This window comes from Aphelocoma coerulescens, chromosome 2 (assembly GCF_041296385.1).
Source record: "Aphelocoma coerulescens isolate FSJ_1873_10779 chromosome 2, UR_Acoe_1.0, whole genome shotgun sequence".
In the NCBI taxonomy this organism is placed as follows: domain Eukaryota; kingdom Metazoa; phylum Chordata; class Aves; order Passeriformes; family Corvidae; genus Aphelocoma; species Aphelocoma coerulescens.
The window spans coordinates 81,240,330-81,268,304 of NC_091015.1; the positions used below are offsets into that span (position 1 = coordinate 81,240,330).

The 27,975-nt window shown below is 41.6% G+C and overlaps 2 protein-coding genes across 2 annotated transcripts in view; one reads left to right on the forward strand and one right to left on the reverse strand.

Moving 5' to 3' along the window:
• Positions 1-10,809, reverse strand: part of MYLK4 (myosin light chain kinase family member 4) — an 81,456-nt gene extending 70,647 nt beyond the window's left edge. Inside the window, exon 1 of the mRNA XM_069008229.1 lies at positions 10,728-10,809. Coding sequence (XP_068864330.1) covers positions 10,728-10,783 — 56 coding nt within the window. The 5' untranslated portion in view covers positions 10,784-10,809. The remainder of the gene's footprint in view (positions 1-10,727) is intronic.
• WRNIP1 (WRN helicase interacting protein 1) lies at positions 1-25,363 on the forward strand. The gene is made up of 7 exons (XM_069008230.1): positions 1-663; positions 9,581-9,772; positions 10,790-11,034; positions 17,748-17,977; positions 23,038-23,193; positions 24,062-24,141; positions 24,598-25,363. Exons 1-7 carry the CDS (start codon positions 4-6, stop codon positions 24,871-24,873), a joined length of 1,839 nt encoding a protein of 612 aa, XP_068864331.1. The 5' UTR covers positions 1-3; the 3' UTR covers positions 24,874-25,363.
• Positions 25,364-27,975: the final 2,612 nt, after the last annotated feature.

Here is a 27,975-nt window from a genome sequence, read left to right on the forward strand (position 1 = left end):
GCGATGCTGCTCAGCACGGCCCCGAGAGGCAGGGAAGTCCGGCTGCCTGGGGCGGGGCGGGGAGTGGGCCCGGGCGGACTACAGCTCCCGAAGGGCTGCGGGCGGCCCCGCTTCCTGCCCCGGCCGCGGGAGCCCATGGAGCCAACGGAGGGCGCCGAGGAGGAGCGGCTGGTGCGGTGCCCCGTGTGCCTGCGGGAGCTGCTGGGCGCCGACATCAACCCGCACCTGGACCGCTGCCTGCAGGCCGGCGGGACCGAGGCCGAGCCCCCGAGCAAGCGGCCGCGCCTCGCCGCTGCCCCGCCGGGCAGCCAGGCCGAGGGGCAGCCGGAGGAGGCCCGCCCGGCCGCCGGGCTCCCGGTCTTCTCCCTCTTCCACAAGGGCCGCGGCGGCGGGCAAAGCCCGGCAGCCGCCGGCGGGAGGAGCAGCGCGGGGCGGGACGAGGCCGCCGTGCAGCCGGGCCATGGATGCTCGGCCGCGCTGTGCGGGGAGAGCCTGGCGCAGAAGCTGGAGGGGAAGCCCCTGGCCGAGCGGCTGCGGCCGGACACGCTGGGGGACTACGTGGGGCAGGAGCGGGTGCTGGGGGCCCAGACCCTGCTGCGGTCCCTGCTGGAGTCCCACGAAATCCCCTCCCTCATCCTCTGGGGGCCGCCGGGCTGCGGGAAGGTGAGTGCGGGCGGCGAGCGCCCAGCCCCGGCTCACAGCCTGCGGGTTCGGCCGGCGCTGCTTCGCGTGGCTCTTGAGGCCGCTGAACTTAAAACTTGTTAATTTCCGGACTCGCTCTCTTTTTCGCCCCTCTGTCTTCTTGGTTTCTTTTGTAGCGTCTTTGTGTTGGCTGATGTCCTGTAGCTTTCACTTAAGATTATAAAAAACACAACCTGCCTCATGAATAAAATAGAGTTGGTCCACCCCCATCAGCTCCACTCCATGCAATTTGCACTTTGATTACACAAGGCCTCTCTCTCTTTCAGATAATTCGGATTTCGTAACTCCAAAGTCCGTACCTAAAACATAAGCCGTGGTTTAGTTAGTGGCTGAGAAGCTGAGAAACAGGAGCAACACAGAGTCTGTAAACTCTGAAACAAGGTGAGATACCAGCAGATTAATACAGCACATTTTGCAAATGCTGGGTTTGCTTTAACCTGCAAATTCTTGCTCCTGAGAGAAGGCAACACTGGTGTGGAAGAGAGGTAGCCAGACACTCATCCACTTTCATACACTGTTAGGCTGGTGGGTCTTTGCAGGATCTGACCACTGCATCTTCTTGTTCTGCCTCCTTTAAGATACATGGGGCCACTGTGGATCCCAAAAGGCCCTTTAGCACAGCTGTGAAGGGATTCACAGTTGTCGTGAGGGAAGGACCAAAGGAATTCCTCAGGTGTGGTCGAGCACTTTTTAAGATCTTGCCTTAATTTTGTCCTGTTGTTCCACGTACTTCAGATTTGTGGTGTGGCATGGCAGGCAAAATACACAGTTTTCTCTGTCAGTCTAATGTGTTCACGGCATTAAGTTTCACATATATATATATATAATTCAGTGTGTTGGCTGCATGAGAGTATGAGAAATCTGGGATAGGGGAAGTAATTAATGCTTAGCAGAGAAGTTAAGGATAGAGCAGCACCTTGCTCTTCTCAGCATGCTTAATTAAAAAAATACTATGTGTGGTGTTTGAATAATAATGCCAGTAAAACATAGTAAATAAGGAGCAGGCATTAGAATTAGATGAATACCATTAGCAGTGATGCAGCAGGTTGTTTAGGCTAGATAACATACACCTGAAAATAACCAACTAGTGAACTTAAATAATTGCCACTTCCTTTAAAATAACAAAGTAATAGCAGAAAGCAAAAGCTCAGAATAGATGGTGTAAAGAAGGGCTGTTTCTGAAAGTAATGATGAAATTAATGAAAACTGATTAAAGGGGAGGTGGATTGACTGAAGATGGCCAGAGAGAGAAGTGGAATTCAGCTCTTTAGTAAATAGGAATTCTCCTTGCTGAATGAGTAACACATTCAGGGGCTTGCTTCTGTATTTATTTGTGCTCTTCTGCCTTTTGTTTCTTGTTGTCTCTGTCAACAGCGTGTGCTTGCTCTTTCTTGAAGCCCTCTTTGTACAGGAAAAAAAGCTGTTACAAGTGCAGTGGTAGCAAAGCAAAGGCTGCAGTACAGTCTCTGCAGACTGGCACTGATTTCAGTGGCCTTTGGGTTGTGATCTGATGACTGCACCTGGCTTTGACCATGAAAGTGCTTTTTCATGAGCTTGTGACAGCTTAACAGTTGTGTTTCAGGTCTTCTTTAGGAACCTTTGGTGGTGTCTTTGAGTAATGGGTGATCTGTTTTATGCCTGTAATATCACAGCTTTCACTCTCTGTTCATATGACCCATCCTCCTCACCCATATGCTTTATGCAGAATTGTATTTAGTAAGCTTGCTTTTCACAGAATTTAAATTCTGTTGCTCCTCACTTGTCTGACTTGCATAATTTCTGTGCCTTTTGACCCATCAAAGAACAGTTCCACAACTTACTTGTTATATTTTTACTCACTAAGTACTTAAGCTATTGGGTAACTCATCTACTTTCTAGATTATTCCTTCTCAGCAAGGAGTTTTGAGTCTATGTGCTTTCACCTGGCTCCTGATGAAACATCGATTATTGGCTGAACCAGAAACTCCTACAAAAAGTTGAACTTTGCCCCTTCAACCATGTTTATCAATATTTCTAGGATGGTGCTATAGTTTTTTCTCAGGCCTTCTTCCCCATAAATCATATTGTCTGTCTCAGTTAAATATCTGCAAATTCTGTCCTTTTCTTGGATTTTTTTTTATAAAATTCCTCTCCTGACAGATTTAACATGCAAGCAACATAGTCTGCCTAAAGATGGAGAAGGAGATCTGTGCTTGCCTGCCTGTCCCATTCACATATTATTTGGGTTGTATGTATACAGTGTGCCTAAGAAAGCATTTCATGAGAAAGCAACTTAGTGCTTGAAAACTTGAAAGATCCTGTGAAAGAGAAGTAAGTATTCTCACTGCCTCAGGAGCTGGTTGGACTGATCTGCAAAAACTTCTGTTAAGTACAGTCCTTTTCAGCAGGAAAAGTACTAAGAAATAACTGCATGTTATGTAGCTTTGTATGTAACAAGGCCACATGCTAAGCTCTGCTCACCAAAGGGCTAAAACAGGAGCATAATTAGATATGTTGGTCTAAATTCAGAAGTGCTGTGTAAGATGGTCATACACTTCTTAAACCTCTTCATGCTCTTGCTGCCCATGGAATCTGGTTATTGCAGCCCATCTATGCCTTCTTCCATTTCTACAGCCAAATGCCATGCTAACTGATACTTTGGAAAAGGGTAGAGCAGGACTGTTAAAAAAAACCAACTGAACATGGAATAAATCTTCAGGGCCAAATTTCAAATCAATTTATGTATTATTTTTCAATCTGGACCTTTATGAGATAGTAGTTCAACAGACTTTTTCTAAGCAAGAAGAAAGTAATCTTGCCTGTTAAGTGCTATAAATGCAATATTTCATATTGCAGGTCAAGAATATTTTTGGAGGATTTTTATCATGAGAACAGTAAAGCTATGTACTGGAGTAAAAATATGTATGCTATGTAACTGCTCTGCCCAAGTCAATTTTGACCTCACCTGCACCTGAATATTCAAGGAAGCACCCTCAAAATTAAAAAGACAAAAATTATGTACTTCTGTTGTGATCCTCTTTTCTTTTGAGTTTCCATCTGTACTGAGTCCTCTTACTTTAATGGAACATGATCTTTGTACTTTGAATTTGTCATCCTAATTTCTTAGGAAGCCAAGGTGCTCTGGGTGAAAAGACTTTCACGTTTTGTTTGCACTATGAGCCTATTTTCTGCTTTTAAGAAGCTGACCACACTCAGGCCAGAAGAAACGCTGCCTCAAAGAGATGCTGTGGTTGTTAGCTTAGGAACAGTTAGCTTGTTCATCCTGACTATGCAAATTTTTAAAGGCCTGTATGAATCTGAGTGTAATGTGAGTAAGCTGTGCTCTGATTTATGGCACCTTAATACAGGGATTTAGATTTTTGCATGTCTGCCATTGGGACACCAATTTTAGTAAAGAGTTAGCAGGGGGACACAGTGTAACTTGAGCACCAAATAATTTTGCTGCCACAGATGAAGTTTAAGCCTTATAAACCTGAACATTCTGTATTTAAATACAGTAAACATTCCCTCTTATGTCTGCTGTTTAACAAAAAAAAAAAAATAGGTAGCAAGTGGCATGAACCTGCTTCTTACAGAAGATAAGACAAAGAGCATTCATGCATGATTTTCTGAGGTTCATGTGTTCACTCTAGTAATAAGATAAAATATGCTATGCTGATATGAGTGCAAAACATTAAAACCCCCAGTAAGTGATCTTTGAAGTTTCTATCAGATCTTCTCTGACATTATATTTTATTTCTAGGACTCCCTTGTATTTCTTTTCTTTGTTTGTATTCAGTAGATGACACATTGAAACACAGACAGCAAGTCCGACTTACCTATTTTGCTGCCTGCGTATTTATCATCCCTTCCCTCCAGTGCTTCCTACTTTGCTAAGTGGTTACCTAACAGGCTGTTTGATTGCTTGAGTGTATTTCATCTTCTCTTACTCATACAGCTTGGGTCTGATTTGAAGTAATGAGTTCTTTCAATTGATTAGCATGAAATTTTTAACTGAAAATGCATCATGTCTTTCACTGTAGTGTAAACCAAAAGTCCGGGACAACTCTGAAACACGGGTTTGTGTCTGCAGTTGCCTGAGAGCAGTATTCTAATACAGTGTGCTTGGTTTTGCTTATGCCAATCTAAATCAGGAATAACTTGGGGTAGCTCTCTAGGAAGAGAAAGCTGGAAGAGAAAATACAATTGTATTCATGAAACAGTTGGAATAGAAGTACGCAAATCAGAATACAGCAAATGGAGGTACAGCTCCATTTCAACAAACATGATGCAATGACCTTGCATCTGTTTATGCTTGGTTGGGCTTGGATTCTGGAAGTGCTGTAAAGCACATGCTGTGGCTCTTGTTCAGTGACACTCCTCCAGTAGTATCTCAGTGGGCTATTTGGGGTGTGAGGAACCAAACAAGATGGGTAAGAATAGCATCTGCCCTTATATAAATGCCAACTGCTGCTACTTTGATTGTGTTTATCTGTATAGACAGTGTCCCCAGGCCATGTTCATCTGCTATGCTGCCAATTTCCTTTAGACACGGCCTGACTTATCTCCTGTGAGGCAGTGTGGTACAGAGAACATCCACAGAGCCACATCCCAGAGAACTGCTGCCCTATGTGGCATCCAAGGATGCTGTTGGTTTCTCCCTCAAGGCATGGCCTTTCCTGATTGCTTGGCAACCACAGTATCACCTTCCTGCCAGCAAAGGGAGGGTTGAGGGTGAGGAGAAGCCATTGATGGCAGCACCATGTAAACAAAGGTGTGGAAATCCTGGCCAGAATAAAGGAAGAGCAAAAAATAGCCAGAAAGTCATGGTCAAACAGCAGCAAAGAAAATCAGGTTGCTAATTCAGCACTCTGATAACGTAGCTTAGACGCTACAAGTCTGTAGGTGTAACTAGCCTGTTGTGTTTTGCACTAGGGTTATCAGTCTCTTGTCATCCCTGCCACAAACATAATTCACACTGTGGTTTGCTCTGGAACAAACCAGCAAAGTCACTTGTTGGGGAAACCTAAATGCCAGCTAGATTATCCGTGCTCAGTAATAATCCATGCTGTGCTGCACTTGTGCCAATCTGTGCCAGATCTGCTTTGGTCGCCTAAACATGGCCTGGCAGAGGCTACAACCTTCCAGACTTTCTGGGAGAAGCATGTATGTTGGAAGGACCTCACTTTTGCAGTATTCTTGATATGATCTAACCATATGTGCTAATCCCTTCCCAGTTTTTTTCAATTCCACTTTCTGAAGTGAGCTAGGCAGTACCATTCTTCATTCCTGTAAGGAGCTTTGGTTAGCTAAAGTGATGGGCATAGGTTAATGGCCTGGTACGGGTCTGCAAAAATCAAAAAGACCACCTTACTTCTAAGAAGATACTGTAGTCATTGAACATCAGCATCAAAAAGACTGGCTTAACTTGTATGTGCTTTTTACTGTTTTCTTCCAGTCTTGGGTGTGAGGTAGCCTTGACTAGTGGCAGTGCAGAGAGGAGGGAAATAGTTTATTCTTATAGTATTGCCCAGTCAAGGAAACTTGTGGGTATACAGAAAATTCTTTTCTCCTAGTACAAAAACCCAGCTAACCAAATAGCAAATCTGATTGACTTCTCTGCTCTGACAGTGGGAGGTGTGTAGAGCCAGGCATGCTTTGAGGGTTGCTTTTGTTTCATCCATAACTTGTATCAAAGCCTGGAAGAATGGATAACATAGTCGCTGCGAGTGAGCTTGTTTGGTTATTTTTTTTGTTTTGTTGCTGGGGTTTTGTCTATCTCAGACAGTTTCAGCCTTTGGGAAAGGATATTCTCATTTGGTCTGACACAAAGCACAGGATGTTGAAGGAGGCTTTCAGTAGTTAAGTGTTTGTTCTGTGTGTAGTGGGTCTGGAAATAAATGACCACAGGCTGAAGTTAAGTGTTATTCATTGGTGAATAATGTTTCGGAAGTTTCTTGGTGAATATGTTTCTGTGTTTCAGAACAGCTTTATGGTGTCACTGCTTTAGCTCGTCTAAACAGTTAAGTCAATAAGATCTCACAATAGTCAGCATAAAACTGGAGATAATAGGTATGAGTTTGAATAGTTTGGTGTGATAGTAAACTAAAAATGGTTTCTGGAAGGGACAATTACACAGGGAGCTCTGTACAGTGTAAATTTTAGTGACATTAGCAAAATGTTAGTTTGTAGGATCACTCCTTAATTTATGGGAAACAATATTCCTGCTCCTCCCCATAAGGAAAAAAACATGAGCTAAATAAGAAACACCTGTATAACAAAAGGGACACATTATTAACTTTTTTAGATTTCCTTTTTGTGCTTATTGTGCAGGTTCTGATACAGATGTACTCATTCGTATTAAATTGCAACATCAGTGTCACTGTTTTAAAAGATTTGTTTTTCAGTGTAAGAATTAAACTTCACAATTTATTTTAGATGATGAAGGATAATCAGTGTGGGTTTTTTGCCTTATTTCATATCAGATTTTTAATTTTCTTCTTGTCCCTTAAATACATTGCCTCTGAGGGAAACTAGGAGTCTAGCATATGAGTTATAGTTGTTCTGTGCTAATGCCTTCATACTCTAGCTACTTTGCTTACATGAATTCTCCACTAGGTTATGTGTTCCTTTGGGTTGTACCTGAAGTAACAAAGAGAGAGACAACTGTAGCTTGTTACTGACTTTTGCTTGAGATGGTAGGACAAAAAGCAGCATAAACAACCTGAACTCGTGGGAAGTAAGTCTTTCAGAGGACCAGGGAAAGTTTGACATATATGTGATAGGCAGTTTGACTTGCTGAATGATTGATTGTGCAGAACAGAAGGAAGAGGCTGTGAACATGCCGGTCCTTGTCAAGCATTGCATTTGAAAGGCAATGTATGTTATTCTTATTGCAACCTTTGGTGACCCACAAGTTGGCAGAGCGGGAGAGGTATCTGCTGGCTGAGATCTGTGCAGCAGATTTCAAGTAGATACTTGGTCTAATAGGAACTTTTAAACAAATCTCTTGGAGTTTTTTTTTCCTGAATTAGAGTTAGAAATATGAACTCCTGTGCATGTGTTTAAAGCAAAGTAAGCAAAGTGCTTTTTTTTGTAAATAAACTGTCTGAATGACAGGGTACAATGTGAGCTACCAGTCCAAGTGGAACTACAAGAAGAATAGCTGGTTTGTTTGGGTTTTTTTCTTCCTTCTCTCACCACTGCCACTTTTAAGGAAGGAAAAGGTACATTCTTCCTTTTTCATCCTCAAATTTGATGTATTGGGTGTTTCTATGCTTTCAGAGATTTTTAAGGCATGGGTACATCCTCTGAAGGTACATTCTGAATCATGGGCCTTTTGTAAGGAAACACAAGTTTTGATTTTAATTTGGTAGCTTAGTTTAAAATATAGTTTTCTTTAGTTTTTTGGGGGAAGCTGCTTATTTGTTTATTTTCTCAGATCTTTCGGATATCTATAGGCTTTGCTGCAAATGCTTTCCAAGTATCTTTCCAGTCTTGTCCTCTGCAATGATACAACTTGGGGATTGAAACAACTAGTGGTTTGAGCTCCAGGAAGCAAGGATGGATCTGACATGGGATGCGAGTCTTGTATCAGGACCTGAAATGACACCACTTCTGAAGGCAACCAGGAAGCCCTTACTAAAACTAAAGCAAGAATAAATAACAATACATCCTTCTCCTTAACCTCCCATTTTGTAACTTGGGCTGGTTGCCATTTCAGGGACAAGAAGATCCATTAAAGGGACAGAGCAGGGTACTGCAACACTGCTGGTAGCCAAGTGGCAGGTGCTTGCTTCTGCAGCCTCCCTGCAGGAGGATCAGGTTGACACCACGAGCTGCTTTAACCTCAGCACTTGGAATATCTTCTGAGGTGATTTTGTTGACACCTGTCCCACTCCTCATCTGCTGAGGCTCTCCTGTCTTCAGTCTCCTTTGGATCCCTCTCTAATAGAAGAGTGAGCTTGATAGAAGAATCACCTGTTTTCTCTAGCAGTACTTTCAAATAGAGATACACTTTCTTTGGGGCATACACCTGTGTTTAGTAAGGGTTTTGAAGGGAAGTCTGAAAATGATGTCTGTGATATGTTCAGGTGTAATAAATCTACCCAGGAGGTTGGTGGAGGTTGCTTCTGTGCTTTGGTAGGCTAAGTGAAATTATCTATAAATAAATTTGGATTTGAAGAGATTGTTCATAAGGACAGAAAAAACAACATAGCTGCTCACTAAAAACATACAGTTTGTTCAGTCAGCTGCCTTTTACTTCCCTGGGCCAGCATTTGATTACTGTTGACTACTTAGATTTAAGAGTTACGTTTTCTTAAGTACACATGTAATTTTTCAGTACTGATGTTCTCATGCTTTTGTAGAAACTGCTGTCTGATTAATTTCATTGTTATGTGTATTGGATATATAAAAGGATTTAGTTAATAACATTTTAGCTTTTTATTTCTCATATGCAGTTGTACTGTAAACTCTTCTGCAGGTGTCTTTGGGGTAGTCCAGCTCTTTATCCATTAACATACTCCACAAAATAACTGCACAGGGAATTGCAGTCAGCCCCTCTTCTGTGACAGAAATGTATTTGGCAGAGAGTTATTCCATGACAAAGGAGACAGCTGTCAGTGCTGTCCTTTTCAGTATTGAGGCTCACTGGGTCTGGTACGTAAAAGTGCAGGCATTAGAAGTGCAGCGGAGGAATTGGCAGCTACCTCTAGCAGGAAGTTTTTAAGTCTTCTGTGCACTAGAATAACATGAGCTAAAATGCCTTACTCTGTGAACTGTCAACACTGTCCCTATGTGCAAAATATATAGCTTTATTCTTTACATATTTCCTTAAAATTGGTACTTTCTGTGTCCAAAACGATTTTTACAAAGCTTTCTTCTGTTGCCGTTTCAGACTACACTGGCACACATCATAGCCAACAGCAGCAAAAAGAATGGCACAAGGTTTGTGACACTGTCGGCCACAAGTGCCAAGACAAATGATGTTCGAGATGTCATCAGCCAAGCCCAGAATGAAAAAAGACTCTTCAAAAGAAAAACTATCCTCTTTATTGATGAGATCCATCGTTTCAATAAATCTCAGCAGGTACTGTACTACACTGCTTTCTAAAAAAGCCTTTGTCAGCCCTACTGTAAAATTTCCCACTTTGCCTTAAGGTGATACCTTCCTTTGGGCTTTTGATTTCAGTGTTAATACTTTTAGTAGACGAATTTGGGAGAAACACAGAAATTAAATTCCTTAGCTAACTTCCAATCAACATTTAATTACTGTGATTCAGTTATTTAAATAAAATGCTGAGCTATAATTACAGTTCACTTATGTGCCAGTCTGTATATGATATTTTTATGAAATTTTATTTCTGCAAAGTCATGTTAGTAATATTTGCTGCACACATCTTCATTTCAGCCTCCAAATGGGGGGGTAGCATTCTGTATTACCTTTACAAAGGTCTGGAATGTGAATGTGCCAAAGGTGAGTATTTTAATGTTGTCCACTCTTCTATGTGAGAAGAAACAAGTTGTGGCATGGTACTTCAGGATAGAACTGCAGCCATCACTTGGTGCTTTTTTTCTTTTTCCTTTCCTAGGTATAAGTTTTTTTCAGTTGTGCCATGGAAATCTTGAATTCTCTACTAGAGGTTGCAGTTTTTAAATTGAACTGTACTGTAATCTTCCTGTAGTTTTCTGAACCATCCTATAGAATTAGGTAGGGAATTGTAGCCCTAAAGGTTGATTCAAAGCATATTTAGGAGTAGCCTCACAATTCGTTACACTTGGTAAGGCAATTTCATGATTTCTTATGTTGCCACGCAATAAACCGAAGTCACACAAACTAAAAATTTGCAGATTTCTTTACCCTATTTCTTTTCAGCTGGTAGGGTCATTCTCAGTGCAATCATTTGTTATTACAGTGTTGGGTGCATGAAATTAAATCATTTCCATATTTGTGCTGATGAACTGCTTTGTCAGTGTGGTTATTTGTCATACCAATAGGGAACCCAAATTCTCACAAGACACACAAAAAAATGTAGCCTACTCACATGGGAAGTTTCAGGTTGTCATTGATCGAGATCAGCTTTTTCTGCTTCCCTCCCATGCTCAGGACACTTTCCTTCCTCACGTCGAGTGTGGGACGGTGACCCTGATAGGAGCAACCACAGAAAACCCTTCCTTCCAAGTCAACGCCGCTCTCCTGAGCCGGTGCCGGGTGATCGTCCTGGAGAAGCTCTCGGTTGAAGCGATGGAGGCAATTCTGAGGAGGGCCGTCAGGTCCTTAGGGCTTCAGGTTTTGGGCCAGGGCGACCAGCACGGCACCCCTGCAACTGGCAGCAGCAGCAAGAGCTCGGAGTGAGTACTTTATGGGCTGCAGGGTGTTAACATGTACAGCCCGAGGAGCTGACTGCCTGCCAGGGAGAGAATGAAGTAGTTGGGGGGTGGGAAGAGAAACCCTAGCCACTTCTGATAGTAAAGAAAAGATGTGGCAGCATATGGCAGGGGCGGGGTGACAGGAGAGAGAATTCAAAGCATTGGCTCTCTCCATCCAAAACATAATCTCACCGTCTGCACTAGGAGAGAATATTATACTTGTATCCATAACTCCTGACTCACCCTCTCAGGATATTTAAATCTGTTCTGCTGCTTAGGATTTGCTGTGGAAGCCTGTAGCTGGGTCTTTGTCATGTCCTAATGTGTGTTACTTCTTGCTATGGGTTGTGAAAGTATCATGTTACCGTTAAGTGCTGCACGGGGTATCCCCTCTTAGTTTGGAAGTGCCTGCCAGAAGTTTGTTGTTTTCTGAAAATTTTTTTTTAGTAATATCAGGGAGGATGCTGCTGCTTCTGTTCTTTAGTTGCAGGGTAAGTCCTGTGCTAGGTTTTAGGATATCCTGTGAGGAGAGGAGGCTGTTGCTGGGAGATGTTAATAGATTGTTTTAAGAGAGACTTTGCTTTTCTCTGCTCCTTGATGTCCAGACAGATAAATTCACATTAAACACTTGAGAAAGTTTTGGAAAAAACAGCATCCAGATTTGTCTACAAGAGGTGTTATCTGCCTTCTGAAACAGGAGGTTGGCAAATAAGAATAATGCATGATACTGTGGTACTCAAATGCAAGCTATTACACTTCCTTCATGTTGGCTCTTGGCTGCACTCCTAGTAATGTACAGTGCATTGACATGGTGGTGATTGACAGACTGTATGAAATAAATGAGAGGGAATCCACTTGAACTTTATCACAGAATGTAAGCACAAAGAATTGCCAGCATGCATGCTGAGGTCATGGCAGGTAAGGAAAGGTATTCCTTTTTTATTTTTAGGTTAACCTGCCTCATGGTTTACTCATTTGTAGCTTTTATGTGTTGTAGTAATGTGAATTTTAGAAGAGAAGGCACTACTGCTTGTCAGCATTAATTTAATGGCACAGCTGTGGTTGTGACTACACCCTGACTGGTTCAGACACTTTTCTTTCTGTACAGGATTAAAGTACAAGGCATAGTTTCAGCTGCAGTTGTTTGGGTTTGGGTTTCACTAGACTCTTCGTGTCTGTAACCATCCGATAGCTATGGATGATTTAAACAGCACGGTGCTTCATCAAACTGAAAGAAGTCTGGCAGGCAGACTGTCAGACTTACACAGTTTCAGAAATCTCTCCATGAGGAGAGAGGGCCACACTTCAAAGGCAGTCATGGGAGCCAAGCATTTAAAAATATAAATGGGGTTTTGAATTGAGGAAGGTTTGTTGCAGTTGTGTGTCAGGTCTTTCTTGTCTTTCATGATGCAATCTGGTTCTGGGCCACAGTTCCTACATTCTGTTGCTGATAAGTTTGGATATTTATAAGCCATCCTGTCCCTTACTGTGGTTCTGTTTTGGCTTCCTCATTAATTCCTGCTTTTTGCTTCAGTGTCCATACCATTTCTGCTTCTTCATTTCCTCTCCCCTACTCTGCAGGAGCAGCTGTCTCATCTTTTTACCTCCTTGCATCTATGAAACAGGATTGTCGTTAGATGCAGGCAGGTAACTGTTTATACTGTCCTGAGGAATAAATGGAAATCACCAATTACAATTGATTTGGTTGTTAATGGTGCTCATCTTTATTCCAGAGTGAGAAAAGGAGCTGTAAGGCAGCATGTCCCCAAATTGTGGGGTATACGCACTTTAAAAATGCTGCAGAGATCTAGCAAGAAGGCATAAGAGACATGTACATTGAATTTGGGGTTTCATTTCCCATGTGAGTCTCCCTTTCCAAGCCACAGCAGTGTAGTATGAAGTATTGCGTGTGCTGCTTGGCCTCAGTTAATCACATGGTTTTAGTATCACATCACTTGTCTGACAGGATGACTTACCTAAAAGAGGTTTTGAAGGAGAGGAAGATTCTTTGTGATCTCTCCTATTACCTTGAGGAAAAAGGTGAGGGTGAATCTTCCTTGGTCTTTGCAGGCATCCCTGAGTGATTCAGTGGATTTCATCACCTGCACCCCACAAGGAAAGTGTGCTCTACCCAAATCTGTTTCCTTAAATTTTCTTGGTGGCTTTTTCTTATCTTGCTTCCACCATTGCTGCAGGTTTCTGATAAGGTTAGATCACCTGGAGTCTCTTTCATTCCACTGTGGCCTTTCCTTGCTCTAAAGCTGAAACAAATAGCAGGGGGTGTTACCTACTTTGATATCTTTCTATTTGTTATGTCATCATGGCTCATAAAGGTTCTTTGGCAGAAATTTTTTATGTTAATTATTGGATTTATTTAGGATAAGATGTGCTTGTTGTTATATTTTCATCAGCATTACTGCCATCAAACTGTTCCTCTAAACTCTGCAGTAAATCAAGCTGAAAGATGGAGAAACAGGAAAGGAAGAAACATACTCATGATGAAGAAAAGTAAGACGTCAAGGTTAAAGATTTTTTTATTGCTGCAATTGCTTGTGCTTTCTGCAGTTTATGCTGGGTCAGTAATAGCACAAGCTGTTCCAGGTGTGCACTGATACATTACACTTGTGCTGTGTCAGTGGTGGAAGAAACCAAATTCTTCTCTTGGCTTTTTATTTTTGTCATTCAAGTGCTGCCCTCGGAGTGGTATCTCTAATTGAAGTCAGACAGTAAACTGTATGGTTGATTAATGTGTTTGAAGTTAGATAGCACAGAAGGCACACAGCTGAGGGAAATGGAAGGAACCCCAGTTTCCTGTTGGCAAGCCCAGACATCATGCAGTTCAGCTTGTTACTGGCTGTATTACAAGTTCTGGCGCGTTTTGAATTCTCCGGTTCATAAATCACAACACTGAAGATGGAATTCCTTTGGATCTTCAGTGTTCAATACTTTTTTGAAAATTATTCCTTAATTGAAACATCCATTCAATTTCCTTGCAGGAAATGGGTTGCTGAGGTGAGAGGCAACACTGGAAGACAATGCTGTAAGGCAGTGAGCAGTGCATGTCACACTGCAGTAGTTCAGTTGGAGAACTGTGGTTGCCTGTGAAAGTGTTGCAATCTGCCAAGGAGTGAATGTAGTGAGAGTAATTGCATTGAGAAAGTAAGAAAGTAGTGATTTATATGGGAAAGAAGCAGTGGGTACTTTATCTCATGTTTTGCTCACTTATTTTTTCAATCTTTGATCATACACGTTCTCCTTGCTTGAGCTTCCTTATATTTATTCCCTGATACTATTTATGCTCTCTTGTCACTGGCTCAATTGCTGCAGTGCTGTATGGGTTTAACAGGTAGTTCATCATACATTTCGTGTTGGTTTTTGGCACAAACTGTCTGAAGGCTATGGAGATACAGGGGAGCTGGAAGAAGGATTTATTATCCTGTAGTGGTAGTTTTCCATTCCTTGAGCTAGTGTATCACCTTCAGCCCAGTGAGTGATGGATCCCAGTATGTCCCTTTTGGCTTGTTTATGTTTTTGTCTCCAAGTATCATCAGTTACAAGGTACCAGCATTGGCCATTGGCATCCAGTGGGTATTCGGTGTTAATTTTGGAAGTTGAATAAAATATGGGATTGCCCATCTGCAAGAGTATCAGGAGCTTGGAAATAAGTCAGAAAGCATGGAAGTTATTCTGCCTTGCAGTTCTGATGGGTGCAGAAGTTGGGTAAAGTGGGAGGGAGTAGGACACTTGAGTTTCTGAAGACAGAATGGGCTTAAAAATGTAAAATACAGCAAGTGGTTTTTGGAAGCCAGGATGTTGAAATAATTGCCATGCTGATTTTGAAATTACATTCCTGCCTGGTAAAGTTAAATCATCAGGAAATGGAGTTTAAGGTTTTAATTGCTCAGAAAAAGAATCTGAATTCAGTTATTCTGAGTATAACATTTTATTATTTTGAAATACTGAGTATGCATGGAGCTGAGATTGTGCAACAGGGAAGCATTACGTTATTTCCAATCAGTGATTCTCATCAATGTGCTGTGCAAACTGCTTGTATGTGGAAGTTTTCTCCATTTATTCTTGTTCTTTATCACATCCTGCATGTCATGCTACTGTATGCATGGACTGGATCAGCCCAATACATAATGCATTATTTGGATTGGAACTGCCGTTATGGTTATGTTGCAACTGAAATTTCACTATGGAAATGGCCAAGGCCTTTGCTTGTAACCAGATTTTTCATACATTCTTGTGAATATTTGTTTCAGTTTCTGTAATATAAATTGGTTATGTTGAGCCAACGGGGCATTTAGAGTTCTGTAGTGAAACTGAAGAGACAGGAATACAACTGAGCTTTAAATTAGCAGATAAATGGCAAAAGTGCTCTGAGGCCTCAACTTTCTTTGGGACAGATTGTACTTAGTTTCTTCCGAGGCAGTACCTGCCTTTTAGTGCTCTTGATGCTTCCCCTCCACTTGCAGTCAGTGCCTGCAGTTGTGGTATAGGTATGAGGAGGTCTCAAGCACAGGGAACCCTGACGCTGCCTTTTTGTACACCACTGGTACTAATAGTAACATATCTTTTGGTAGACAAAGTGCAGGGCTGTTGCGAAGCATTAATTATTTGTTGCACAAGAGCTTCATAAGAAATGACCTCTCACACCAAGCTCTATGTGCTAATCCTTACTGATACCTCTCACTCTTGATTTACAGTCCAGCTACTAGAAGTGGCTCAGTTAGGGCCATTACTTAGTGCCATGTTTTAACTCCATTAGCTGCTGTCTCCGAATCAGATCAGTTACACCCTCTGCCTGACAACATCTTAGATGCTACCTTGTCTATAACTAAGGTTTGAGGGTTAAATCCTCAACAGGGTGCCTGTGAAACCTGCAGAGGTGAACTGGATTGTATGTGCCCTAACACTGGGGAGTGCAGCCCAGCAGGTGAAAACCTCGAGACAAAACTTGAGGACTTTGTTGTTCTCACAGATTTTTCATGGACCCACTAGAATATCTCAGGGGATCCTGCTGCTGCATTTCTCAGGTCTTCCCGTCTTCATAGAATCACTGGATATTCTGAGCTGGAAGGGACCCACAAGGATCATCAAGTCCAACTCTTAAGTGAGTGTCCCATACAGGGATTGAACCCAGAACCTTGATGTTATCAGCACCATACTCCAAGCAAGTGAGCTAATCTCAGTCACTTGTTCCTTTAGACTGTGAGTTCACTGGAATTTGGCCTTTTTCATGTGTGTCTTGGGGTGACTTTATGATGTGTATCCCCCCATTGCCTGCTCTATGCCCAGACATGAATCGTGTGCCTCTCTGTGCCTTTAAAGCTAGCTAAGGGAGAGGGGGGGAGAGCTGGTGGAATTCCTTTGGCACTGTGTTCAAAACACAGGTAAGCTCACTGGTTTCTTCTGCCCAGCTGCTCCGCTTCTGCAGCAGGGAAGAGAGTTACATTCCTTTTGCTTTTAGCTAGCTTCTCATTCATTAGCTGAGGAAAGAGGTTTTCCTGGGACTTTGGTTTCTTCTTCTTCTCTTCTGGACTGTTCAGAACACCAGACCATCAGAACCTCACTGGGAGGCCTTTCCTGCTTAGTTTCACTATTGTCTACAGCCATACCACCGTGAACGCCTGATCTCGTCTGATATCAGAAGCTAAGCAGTATCAGGCCTGATTAGTATTTGGATGAGAGACTGCTTGGGAATACCAGGGCCTGGAGGGGCCCAAGCTGAACTCCAGCTCTGGAGAGGAGAAAGCCACACTCACAAAGGACTCTGAAATCTACCCAGGTTCTCTCCACTGTGAGAGGTTTTTATTATTTAGCATTATTCTTTTCCCATGCCTGCGTGCACTGTGCTTGTTAAATAAACAATTTTTTTCCTTTTTCACTTTCTTCCGAGGAATTTTCTTTCTGAACCTGGTGGGGGAGGGGAGACTGAAAGCTGCCTTCTTTGGAGGGGATGTTCCTCCCAGAGTGTTTCCCTTAATTTGTCTCAAACCAGGACAATGTGTTTGTATAGTTCTGGCACACATAGAGCAGTAAATGGCAAAAAGAGTGATGAGCATGTATTGGGATACATACGTTCTAGTAAATTTTTTTTTTTTGTACCTCAGTGACTAACACTAATAAAAGTAATACTAAAAAAAGTAGGACTCGTATGTTTTACATTGTAAACAATCCTTCCTGTTGTTGCTCTTTAAAGAACAACTGATAGCACCTCCTGCTGGAGTTAGTAGTTAGTTCAGAACCTTACACTAATTACTTTATAACTCACTATATTCTCTCACCTGCATTTGGATAGCTTCCTACCTTTCCACTGTTCTTCCACCAAAGAATATGAAGTGCTAGCAGTGAAATGCTCATGGAGTAAAACCTTGTAAAGTTCAGCTATCTGTGTCAGAATTGGGCTCTGGCAAAAACCTAACCCTAGTTTTTGTTGAATTTAATGAGGTGAGGAAAAATAAGGGGGTTAAATAGGTGAGAGCTCCTGCCCTACATTTTTCACGTGCAATTGTATTTAGCAGGCTTGGAGCAGCAGGAAGAGGGTTAGCCCCTGGCTCTGCAGGATGAGTTAAGACAAATTTAAACCCAGGTGTGTCTCAAGAAACTTTGTAAAGAAACGTCATCTCCAGCAGGATAGGCAAGGAGAGGAGTGTGATAGGGGCTAAGGGTGTGTGGTTATTCTGTTGCAGATTTCCAGTGTACATAGAGGAGAAAGCTCTGAACACACTTGCCTATCTTTGTGACGGGGATGCCAGGACTGGGCTGAACGGGCTCCAGTTGGCAGTTCAGGCCAGAGTAGCAGCGGGAAGGACCGCTCCTTTGAGCGCTACCGAAGGTGGTGCTGCAGATGGCATTCTGGTAACAGAAGAGCATATAAAGGAGGGGCTGCAGCGGTCTCACATCCTGTATGACCGAGCAGGTGAGTAACTGATGCAGTTTCTGAGATGCAGTGTTCTCAAGATGTTCTCAAGCCTTTCTAATTTCTCTTTCTTCTCCCCTTTTCCTGCCAGCTGCTCTACTGAAACAGTGATTGTACTAAAGTTTGTCTTAGAAGTTACTTTTCCTCTACAATGTAGTTCAGCCAGAAATTCCTTCTAAACAGTGTTTCCTCTTAGCAGCTATGAAGTGTAGATTAGCTGAAAGACCTGTTTGCTGTCCTGAAAACAGTTGCATGGTGAAATTATTTGTTATTTAAGGTTATATGGTCTTCTATGAGGGTTTCAGTGTAAAGAGGCAGAAGAATTTGATGAGGACATATTTCTTGGAGGGTTGGATATCTTCCATTGCACTTCTACTTCTTTGAAAGTTTTGGAAGTGCTCACATTCACAGCAGTATGTTATGTCAAAACCTGAGCAGTTTGCTTTATTTTTAGAGTTGCTTTTTAAGGTAATGAATGCTGTAGCTTGCTTAGGGCAGGCCACATAAATCTAATTGCATTTAAGGCTTCCTGGTGTTATAACTACTCTTGCTAAATTTGTGACTTTGCAATCTTAGGCATCACAGTAGTTGGCCACTAAACCATTTTATGTTAGAGGTTTAAAAATCAGTAGTGTCAGAGATGCGGTGAATCCCCTTGAATGCAATGCTAGTTCTTCAGCAATACTTGAATGACTGTGCACAACAGTGTGAAATGATTATGCCAAGCAGTATGTGAAGAACTGATTTATTTTCTCTCTTTTTTTTGGCCACTGTTTCTGCTATGCACCATTAACTGCCACTGTTCAAAACCTCGAATGAGATGTTTCTTTAGGTTGGTTGTAACATATGCCCGATTGCAGCCTTCTTGCTACAAAGAAGTAATGATGATCACTGTCAGGAAAAAGGCAGCTGGGAGATACTGATCTAATGGCAGCTGAGAAGTCAAGGGTAGGCAGGGGAAGGGAAAAGAAAACTTTTATGGGGTCTGTGGCAGGAAGAGGTCATGTTTAGAAAGAAGCGGAAAATCTGACCCGTTCCCTGGTGCGAGTCTCCTGCACCGTGTAGGTCCCTTGTGTGTTTGCTGTCGCCTTGTGGCCGCTGTCACACAGAACTCTTGGCTGTGTCCATTGCTCCCAGCCCTCCTACACCTTCTTGCTCTGGTAGAGATGGCACAGACTGCCTGTTCCTGAGGCTTGCATCAATTCTGGGTAGCCTGTGTCAGGCCCTTCTCTGTTGCAGAAGTCCTTGTTGTGGTTTATTGTGGGTTTGTTTGGTCAGAGATTTTCAGAGTGGTGAGAGCAGTGAAAACTGTGTGTTTCTGGATTGTATAAATGCCAAAGAGCCTCACACAGGTATTGTCACAGTAGCAACAGTTGCCCAAGTACATGCCTTTACAGAATTTCTCTCTTCTGTGCAACAGTCTGTGTTGACCACTGACTGTTGACTCCAGGTTGACCACTTTTGTCCATAGTAGAGATAGCTGTTTGTCCTTTTAATGACAAAGGACTTCCAGATAGCAGCTACTGTACATACAAAGATTTGGTTTTTTGGTAGCACGTTCTGGCTAATACATTTTGAATCACAGCTGTGGTGATGAGATCTACAATCCTCTAAAATAAAATGCTTCAGCCTCATAAAGCAGAGGATCTAATCATGATAGCAGCAACATACATTTGAGTGTAGCGTGTTCATGTAGAAAGCACCAAATAATTGATTCGTGTTCAGAGCTGTGTAAACATGAAACTTTTATTATACATAATTTTTTTTGTTCCCTTCTGCAAAATTTTCCAAATAGATGTAGTTGGGCATTCTCTTCTCTACTTTCATCAAGTAATCTAGGAAAGAAATCATTCTTCATCCAGTTGTTAGGCTGTTGTTCTGATTTATGTGCAGACATATAAGGAGAAGGTCTTTGTGCAGATAGTTTATGCATTTTAGCTGGAAGGACAAAGAAACAAGTTTAATCAAATTTCACTGCCAGCAGCCACCTGCAGCCCTTGCAGTGTGAGAGGAAACAAAAACTATTTAGTCATATTTTAGCTTTTAATTGCAGTTGTTAAAATTTTGATCCTTTTAGAAAATGATGTAGCAACCAAATTCATTAATGTTTACCTGCAGATGGGCAGTGACTAGATCTTTTAAATAGAGTTGTATTGTTGCCCCTTCTTTTTACATATTGTATCATTCTGCTAACACTGATTTAAAAAGATAAATGTCAGTAGTTTCACTCTCTGTTTGGTAACATCAGCTATGATAAAGACTGGGAATGTGTTGAGCTGAGTTTAATTTATTCTGCAATCTGGAACACAGTTTTTCTTTTCCCTACTCTGGAGGAGAAAAGAGAAGGTGTCTCACAGCCCAGGGCTTGCTCTTGGAGCAGAGCTTAGAGCCATGTGGGCAGGGCTAAGTTGCTATTCCATACCATGCACATCATTGCTGGGGTAGGGGAATGGCTTATTTGGAGTTGTTTTCCCAGCTGGCGTTAAACCACCACATCCACACCATAATGTTTTTTTCCAGCTCAGTTTTGTCCTGCTGGATCAGAACAAGAAGTCTTTTTATCCATGCTGTTGCTCTAGTCTTACTTCCAAGGCTTTCTTCTGTCCTTTATCAATGAGCAGTTGATGTTTACTTCTGGCTAAGAGAAAAAATAATGTGAGATGGGGACTGTGATTTTACTTTTGCCTGCTACCTTGTGAACAGGGATTGTTTAAGAAGCCCAAATGTTAATTACGGTCAGTGAATGAGACCTTTTCCTTACCTTCTACCAATATGACTTTAAATAAATTGGCATCTTAAACTAGCCTGAAAACTCCTCATGAGCACATAAAGCAATCTGTGGACACATATCAACAAGATTTATGCATCTGCTTATGTCAGACCCTAGAAAGCCCTCTCTTCCACAAAGCCTCTTGTGTAGTATCTTGTTTCAGAAAGGTATTTGCCTTTGTGGGAACTGCATAGAGAAAATGTATTTTGATTCCAAAAGCTCTTCATAGTTTTGATTTCAAGAGGCATCTGTGATACAGAACAGTGGAGATAGATAAGCTGGTATGTCTCCATCTCTCAACTGAATTGATAAGGCCAAAATCTATATGTTGGCTAACTAGCCTGAGAGAGCTAATAAATAAAGATCTACTAAAAGTTCTAATTTTTTTTTTTAAACTGCTTCTGGTATCTCAGGCTATCTATAAACTGTATTTTTAGACAGAAATGTAAGACCTGTCTCCACTGCACATCACTGTATTTTGCTTTTAATTGAAGCTGCAAGTCTGATGTGTAAATATTGTCACTGTAGCTCTGTCACCAACATCAGCTTTGTAAGGAAGGAAGTAAAAGGAGAAAGCTAATTCCCTCTTCAGCCTGAAGTCTGAAATTCCCTGCAGATGTATATATCTAGACCCAACCTATCTGCTGGATTCCTTCTGCCTCTCCAGCTGGTATCCCCATGTATGACATTTTACAGTAGCCCAAACAGCATATAAAAGCCTCCAGCAGAAAAATCTGGGTGAGTGCAACCTCTAGAGATATGTAAAGGCCAACTTCCTTACTTTTAAGAGACCAAGAGACACCTCCTGCAAGAGGATGATGCGAGTTCAGCTGCTTGAGTTTATTGCTACTGACTCAAGTGTAATGATGGAGCATGGACATGCTGTTTGTGTTGGCTCGAGTGAGGGCTGCATGCCAGGGCTCTTTGTGTGGAGTCCTAGCAAAAATAGCTGTCTGACTGCCTGTGCTCGCCGGCAGCATGTCGAATTCCCCACAGAATCACACTCCAGCAGGAGAGAGATGGGGGCAATGGACTGGGAGGTGGAGGTCTTGCTGGCTACAAAAGGAGCAACTGCAGCAGTATGGTGATTTTGGTTCTCAAGCTCACGCATGCAGCCCTTTTATTTTTCAGGGCCTACAAGTGACTGGTGTGTTCTGATATGGCCCTCCGGCTGTAAATCCTTTTATCCTTAGGAAGAAGAGGAATATTAACAGATGGCTGTGCATGCAGCCAGTTGCCTTTAAAATACATACTTAGCTGTGAGCCAAGGAATGCCAGGCACTTGAAAAAAAAAAAAAAGGCAGATAACATGGAAGGTTTAACAACAATATTGCAGCAAAATACAAGTTTGATTAAAAGACATGCATAACAATCAAAACCAACTGCATGGAGGAAAACTGTAAGCAGGGAAGGGTCTCATTCAATGTTTTAAGTGTAGCCCTAGAAGATCTGTGGAATAGCTTTGTTTCTCCTTGGAGTCCATATCTAATCGTGTATTAAACTTTAATGTTAAAATAAAATTTCCTTGTAATTCTTTCAGTCTTCCCACTTTTTATTTAGTAGTCTGGCATTTCAAGTATTGTTGTAGTAGTGCAGGTGTCCACAGTTGAACTCTCAGGGGTTTGCCAGGGTTGTGCACTGCAATTCTGTTTTCTCCAAACTGTATAATGTTCCATCATTGTATATCCACAGCATTTCCTTTTTTTTCACCTCTATATAGCACATCAAACTCGTGTTTTACTGCACACTTTATTTTCAAGTTTTAGATGATGTGAAGTTTCTTTTTTCTAAAATATCACTACTATATAGCACTGAATTTCTCTGATTCTTGTGTTGTCTTCTCAGAGCTCTGTGTGTGTCCAAAACCAATGGTCAGTTGTTCGTTTGTGCTCATACTTTACCCTTTGGCAATTAGGAGCTATTTATGTAGAGTTTTCTTCCTAACTGCTTAAAATATCTGGGTTTTTCTTTGTTTTTTTCTTTTGAAGGGAAGGTCGTTAGGGTACAAAACTCAAAGTGTTTGCCTTGCAATGTTAAAAAAAAAAACACTTCCTTTTCATCAGCAGTTGCTCTGTTTTGCTTATGTAGTTAGGGAATGATCCACATGGGAAACCATGAAAGCACTGAAAACATTAATGGGTGCTGCAACCACATATACATAATAAGAACTTGGAAAAGCAGCTTCTGTTTACTGATGTCATCTAGGGAAATACCTTCTGTTCCCTGTCATGCATTTCACTTAATTCCCTCCTAACAGCTTTACGTATCGCTTCTCCCCCATCCTAAACAGGAGAAGAACATTACAACTGCATCTCTGCCCTGCACAAGTCTATGAGAGGCTCCGATGAAAACGCCTCCCTTTACTGGCTTGCTCGAATGCTTGAGGGTGGTGAGGATCCTCTCTATGTGGCAAGGAGGCTGGTGAGGTTTGCAAGTGAAGATATAGGTCAGTATTAGTATTTCACATTGGAATATCACACTTAATGAAGATCTGCCAGGCTTCTCTGGTTTCTAAAATTTGGCTTTTGAAAAAAGAAGCAAACCCTAAACAGTTGTATGCAAAATAGGTACAAAATACTGAAATGCTCCACATGCAATAAAAACTTTGTGTATGCAGGCAGAGACCTACATGTGGTATCGTTGTGATTATTGCCTATTTCAGGAGAGACAAATGTTTTTGAGGTCAGGTTTGGTGTGTATTAATGTCAATTCTTTTCAGCCCTGCTGGCTGTAAGTCACCAGTAAACTTGTGCCACAGGGAGTATGTGTTTCAGGGATGTCTGATTTTCTAATGTGTCTGGCATGTGAATGGCTACCCTGACCTGCAAACCTCAGGTTTGATAGCTGGCCCCCTAGTTGTAAGGCATCTTGATTGACTTATCCAAAGTAGCAGATCCAGCAACACCTTTAGCTCATATGTGATGGGTGAAGAGTTAGGAGGTCTGGGGAAGCTGTGTCTGTATAGCAATATTTCCCCATTTCTTTATCAATTTCAAAAAGTAGGAAAATTATATGTGGTCAGCTACTGCTCAGGCTGCCACTGTGTGGCAGCAGATTCAATCTGTAAATCATACCCACGACTTAGATCTTTTGTATTTTCTGGGGAGGAGGAGTACAGAAGAAGAAAAGCTTGGAGGGGGTGCATCTTATGTATGGTGTGGTATTGTACCAGAAACTCCAATATCTGAGGAAGCAACTCTGAAATGTGCATGGATACCTTACAGGAGAGGAAAAAATAAAATTTTTTAAAAAATGAGAGACATTAAGTGAAGTAAATTGACTTTAACTTGCTTTTATCTGGTCCCTTTCTGTAGGACTGGCAGATCCTCTGGCTTTAACACAAGCTGTTGCTGCTTATCAAGGCTGTCACTTCATTGGAATGCCAGAATGTGAGGTAAAGGCTTCATTAACTCACTGATTTGAAAGTTCTGCAATCTGTAAAACCTGTCTGTAACTATAAAAAGAAGCAGATTGCAAGGACAGGGCAGACTTAGTTACTTGTTCATTCTGCATGCCCCATCTTTGACAAGAGAACGTTGTAGCTCTTAAAGCAGATGCTGTAGTTTAAAATAAAAGTCGCTGCGTATTTATTGTTAAAATGCGATACGTGAACATGTATCATTTTTCTCTATCCATTTTTTCTATTATAAATAAAGTAGCTATTATTTTCTAGTAGTGAAAACCATGAAGTTGTGTTGTTGTTAAATAATAGTATTCATATTATAGTAGCAGGCAGAGGTCAGTTTGAAAACATAATCCCTGCCATGTTGTACAAACAACCTGATTAGCAGACCTTTTCCCAAAGAGCTTAAAAGAAGTCATTTAACATTTTCCCTGTGCTTGTTTGCAGGTGATTCTAGCACAGTGTGTAGTGTACTTTGCCAGAGCCCCAAAGTCTATAGAGGTGTACAGGGCATATGGCAATGTCAAGGAATGCTTGAGGATGCACACAGGACCACTGCCCCCTGTTCCTCTGCACCTGAGAAATGCCCCAACAAGGCTCATGAAGAACTTGGGCTATGGAAAAGGCTACAAATACAACCCCATGTACAAGGAACCTGTGGAGCAGGACTATCTACCAGAAGAGTTGAAAGGAACAGACTTCTTCAAGGAACGAAAATCGTGACCACTGTGCTCGGAATGGATTTGATTTTATGACTCGTACATTTCTACTGGGGTAAAAATTTCCCTTACAGCGTCAGCTGCCTGTTACTGTGGTTGAAAGGATTAAGCCACTTAGCCTTCCAGATACTTTTTTCTCCTGGTTTTATTGCTGTTGTTCTGAAGGTATTTTGTAAAGAATTGCAGTTAGGCAGTGTAGAAATGCAAAAGTAAGTTTCATCCATATAGTGCTGTCACTGGTTCACGTGAAACAGAAAACGAGACTTGTATTTCTGGCTCTTGCTGTGAGACAAGAAATATTATTGTGCTGCTTTTTAAAATCAGTTTCTATTTCAGATTTTGAGAATGTTATTTTCCAGAAAAACAGTAAATTGTACCCGCTCTGCTAAAATACTGTAAACAAAATATAATTACAGAGTAATTTCTGCTCTTATGATGTTCTAGAGACCAATTTTGTACAACAGTTATTAAACCAATAAAGCTGTTAAAAATAATGTCTGTGCATTTGTTTAAATACTCCTATGACAGCAGTGTGGTTTTGAAAGTTTGATATCCCTTTAATTTTATTATCCCTACTTGCCAGAGCAAGTTTAATTCATTTTGTAAGTAGAATAGTCATGAAAATGGCCACTGGAGCTATACCGAGCTCTTTTCACCTCTCTCCAGCTATGATAGGACCCAGCCCTGTCTGGAACACCCCAGTTGCAGGTGGGTATTCCTTGACAGCAGAGGTATTTGGTGCTGTGTGGGGCTTAGATCAGAGGAGCTGCCACAGCCGCACATGTGGAGCTCATTCAGAGCAATGTTCACAAGCCAGGAGGTCTCTGGGCTGAGGATGCAGTGCCAAGTCCAGAAGCCAACTTTATTCAGCTTATTGCTCTTAATTTTCAAGACAGATTGCTGACCCTTGGCCTTGATCAAAAGTTTTGGATATACAGCCTCCAAAACTTTGTGATTTGTTTCGGAGATTAATTTTGTTGTGAGACTCCCTTCATATGAAGTTCTGCATGATGTAGGACTCCAGCCAAAGATCATGGTGTAACTGAAATGTTTCAGAAATCAAACCTTTTGCATGATTGTGTACTGTTAGAGGGTTTGAGTCATATTCTTTTAAACATTTCTATGTTCTCCTACCTCAAGTATAGTTTATGAATGCTTTGAGCAAAGTGTTCTTCTAAAGACGAGCAAGTATTTCAGCAAGCTTCATTTATGTAAATTTGCATGCTTTTCTTTTTAACACAATTCACTTTTTTGTTGTGGTTTGGTTGGAACTTTCTTGTTGCATGAATTAAGGGGGTAATTAATTAGATTAGTATTTTTATCGTGATTGTTCTCTGAAATGCATTTGGAGGAATAAGACAAGGTATGGTCTTTTCCAGTGCTGGAGTAAATCTGAGAGCAGCATGTGCTCACCTTCAGAGGGCAGCACAGGTTGGCAGAGGGTTCAGAGGTGGTGTTTCATTCCTCAGCCTCTGATGGAGGCAAAAAGATCATGGTCCTCAGCTCAGATCCATCAGACAGTGCTGTCTAATGGGCTACCAAAATATTGGTAGCAACAAGTTAATGTTTCAAAGCCATTGTGCCTCATGGCTGCTCTCCAAGCAAAGTGTTATTTAGCTTTTCGCTTCCTCCGTGTGGTAATTAGCAGCACTGGAAAGTGGCTGCTTCCTGCTCTCTCCCTGCTGCTGATGTGCACCTCTTTTATATTCCCTTAAAGAGGGTCATCTCCTCTGAAGAACTCCATGCTCCATTAAAAATCCATCAGGATCAGATGCGCTCACAGATGGACATTTCACCCCGCACCGTCTCCCATCCCTCCAAAACAGACCTAAGGCAAAAACATCCATTTCCTCTCAGGAAGATGTATACGGTCTCCACACAGGATTGGCAATGCTGCTTTCAACAAGCAGAAGCCAATCTCCTAGTGAAACTGCTTCAAAAGCACAAGTTGAAAGAATGAAATTAAAAATCACAAAGCACATTTCTTTGTTTTCTGGCTTTTGACTACCTGGGGTTTACCTTGAGAAGCTCACGGAAGGGCAGAAATGGTTATGAGTTGCATGCTGATATAGTGGTGTATTTATTTACCTTTGGGGTGTGGAGCTGTAAGGCATTGCAGTGTCACTGGAAAATTTGGGATGAGATTTGTATCCCATCAGGTCACAGTTGCTTCTGCTGTAAGAAACGCCATCAAAATCCACCATGCCTCAGTCTCGTTTTCTCTTACATAAGTTGGCCCACTAAGAAACAGTGTAGATCATGAGAAAGGCCATGCCATAAACATTCCATGTTGGAGTATTCAATACTTTGAGAAGCAAATTGTACTGATGTATGTTGCTTCTCCCAGTAGTAACATGCCCATGTCAAAGATACGGATAGCCACAACAGAAATATCAATTAAGTAATGCCCCAAATGAGTTCCATTGTAGGGGTCTTTTAGAAAATTACCTAATGAATCTTGTTTCCATCATTTAGCTTGTTTGACTCTCACAGAAAAAATTTGGATGATAGAGCTGGCAAGGAGTTGTCTGGGCTTTTATACTAAATATTTATGTGAAATCATTACTTGTATTTTATTTTTCTTGTCTTGTTTTCCATGCACAAAGAGTTTAAACCTTCAGTTTAACCTCTGGACTGCATTTTTTTCCCTTTTCTGTGAGCATTTTCTCTCATGTTGAGAGAAAAGCCCTTAGCCAAAATGGTTGCCTACCATTTTCCATTAAATGACTTAAAAATGAAAGTGTTTATGCAAGCTGATTGTTTGAATTCCTGTCTATCCTGAAGATACATTTTCTGGCTGCTGTGGCAAGTTCATTATCTGAATTGCCAGCAGCCACTCTGCACGTTCGGCATGTTTCCAGACAGGCTGTGCTCTCCAGGATTTTGGCTGTGGTTTTTGTCTTTTATTGTTACTAGGTAGTCTGGGATTGCATAGGCCTCTTAATGAATATGGATAACAGCATGCATTTAGATGGTCCATGAGATAATATGACAGAGCTAGTGGTTCACTATGGTTAAAAAAAAATACAAACAAACCACCAAACAAACAGAAACAAAACAAACCCAAAACAACCAAAATAAAACCAACCAGCCAAACAAGTAAATG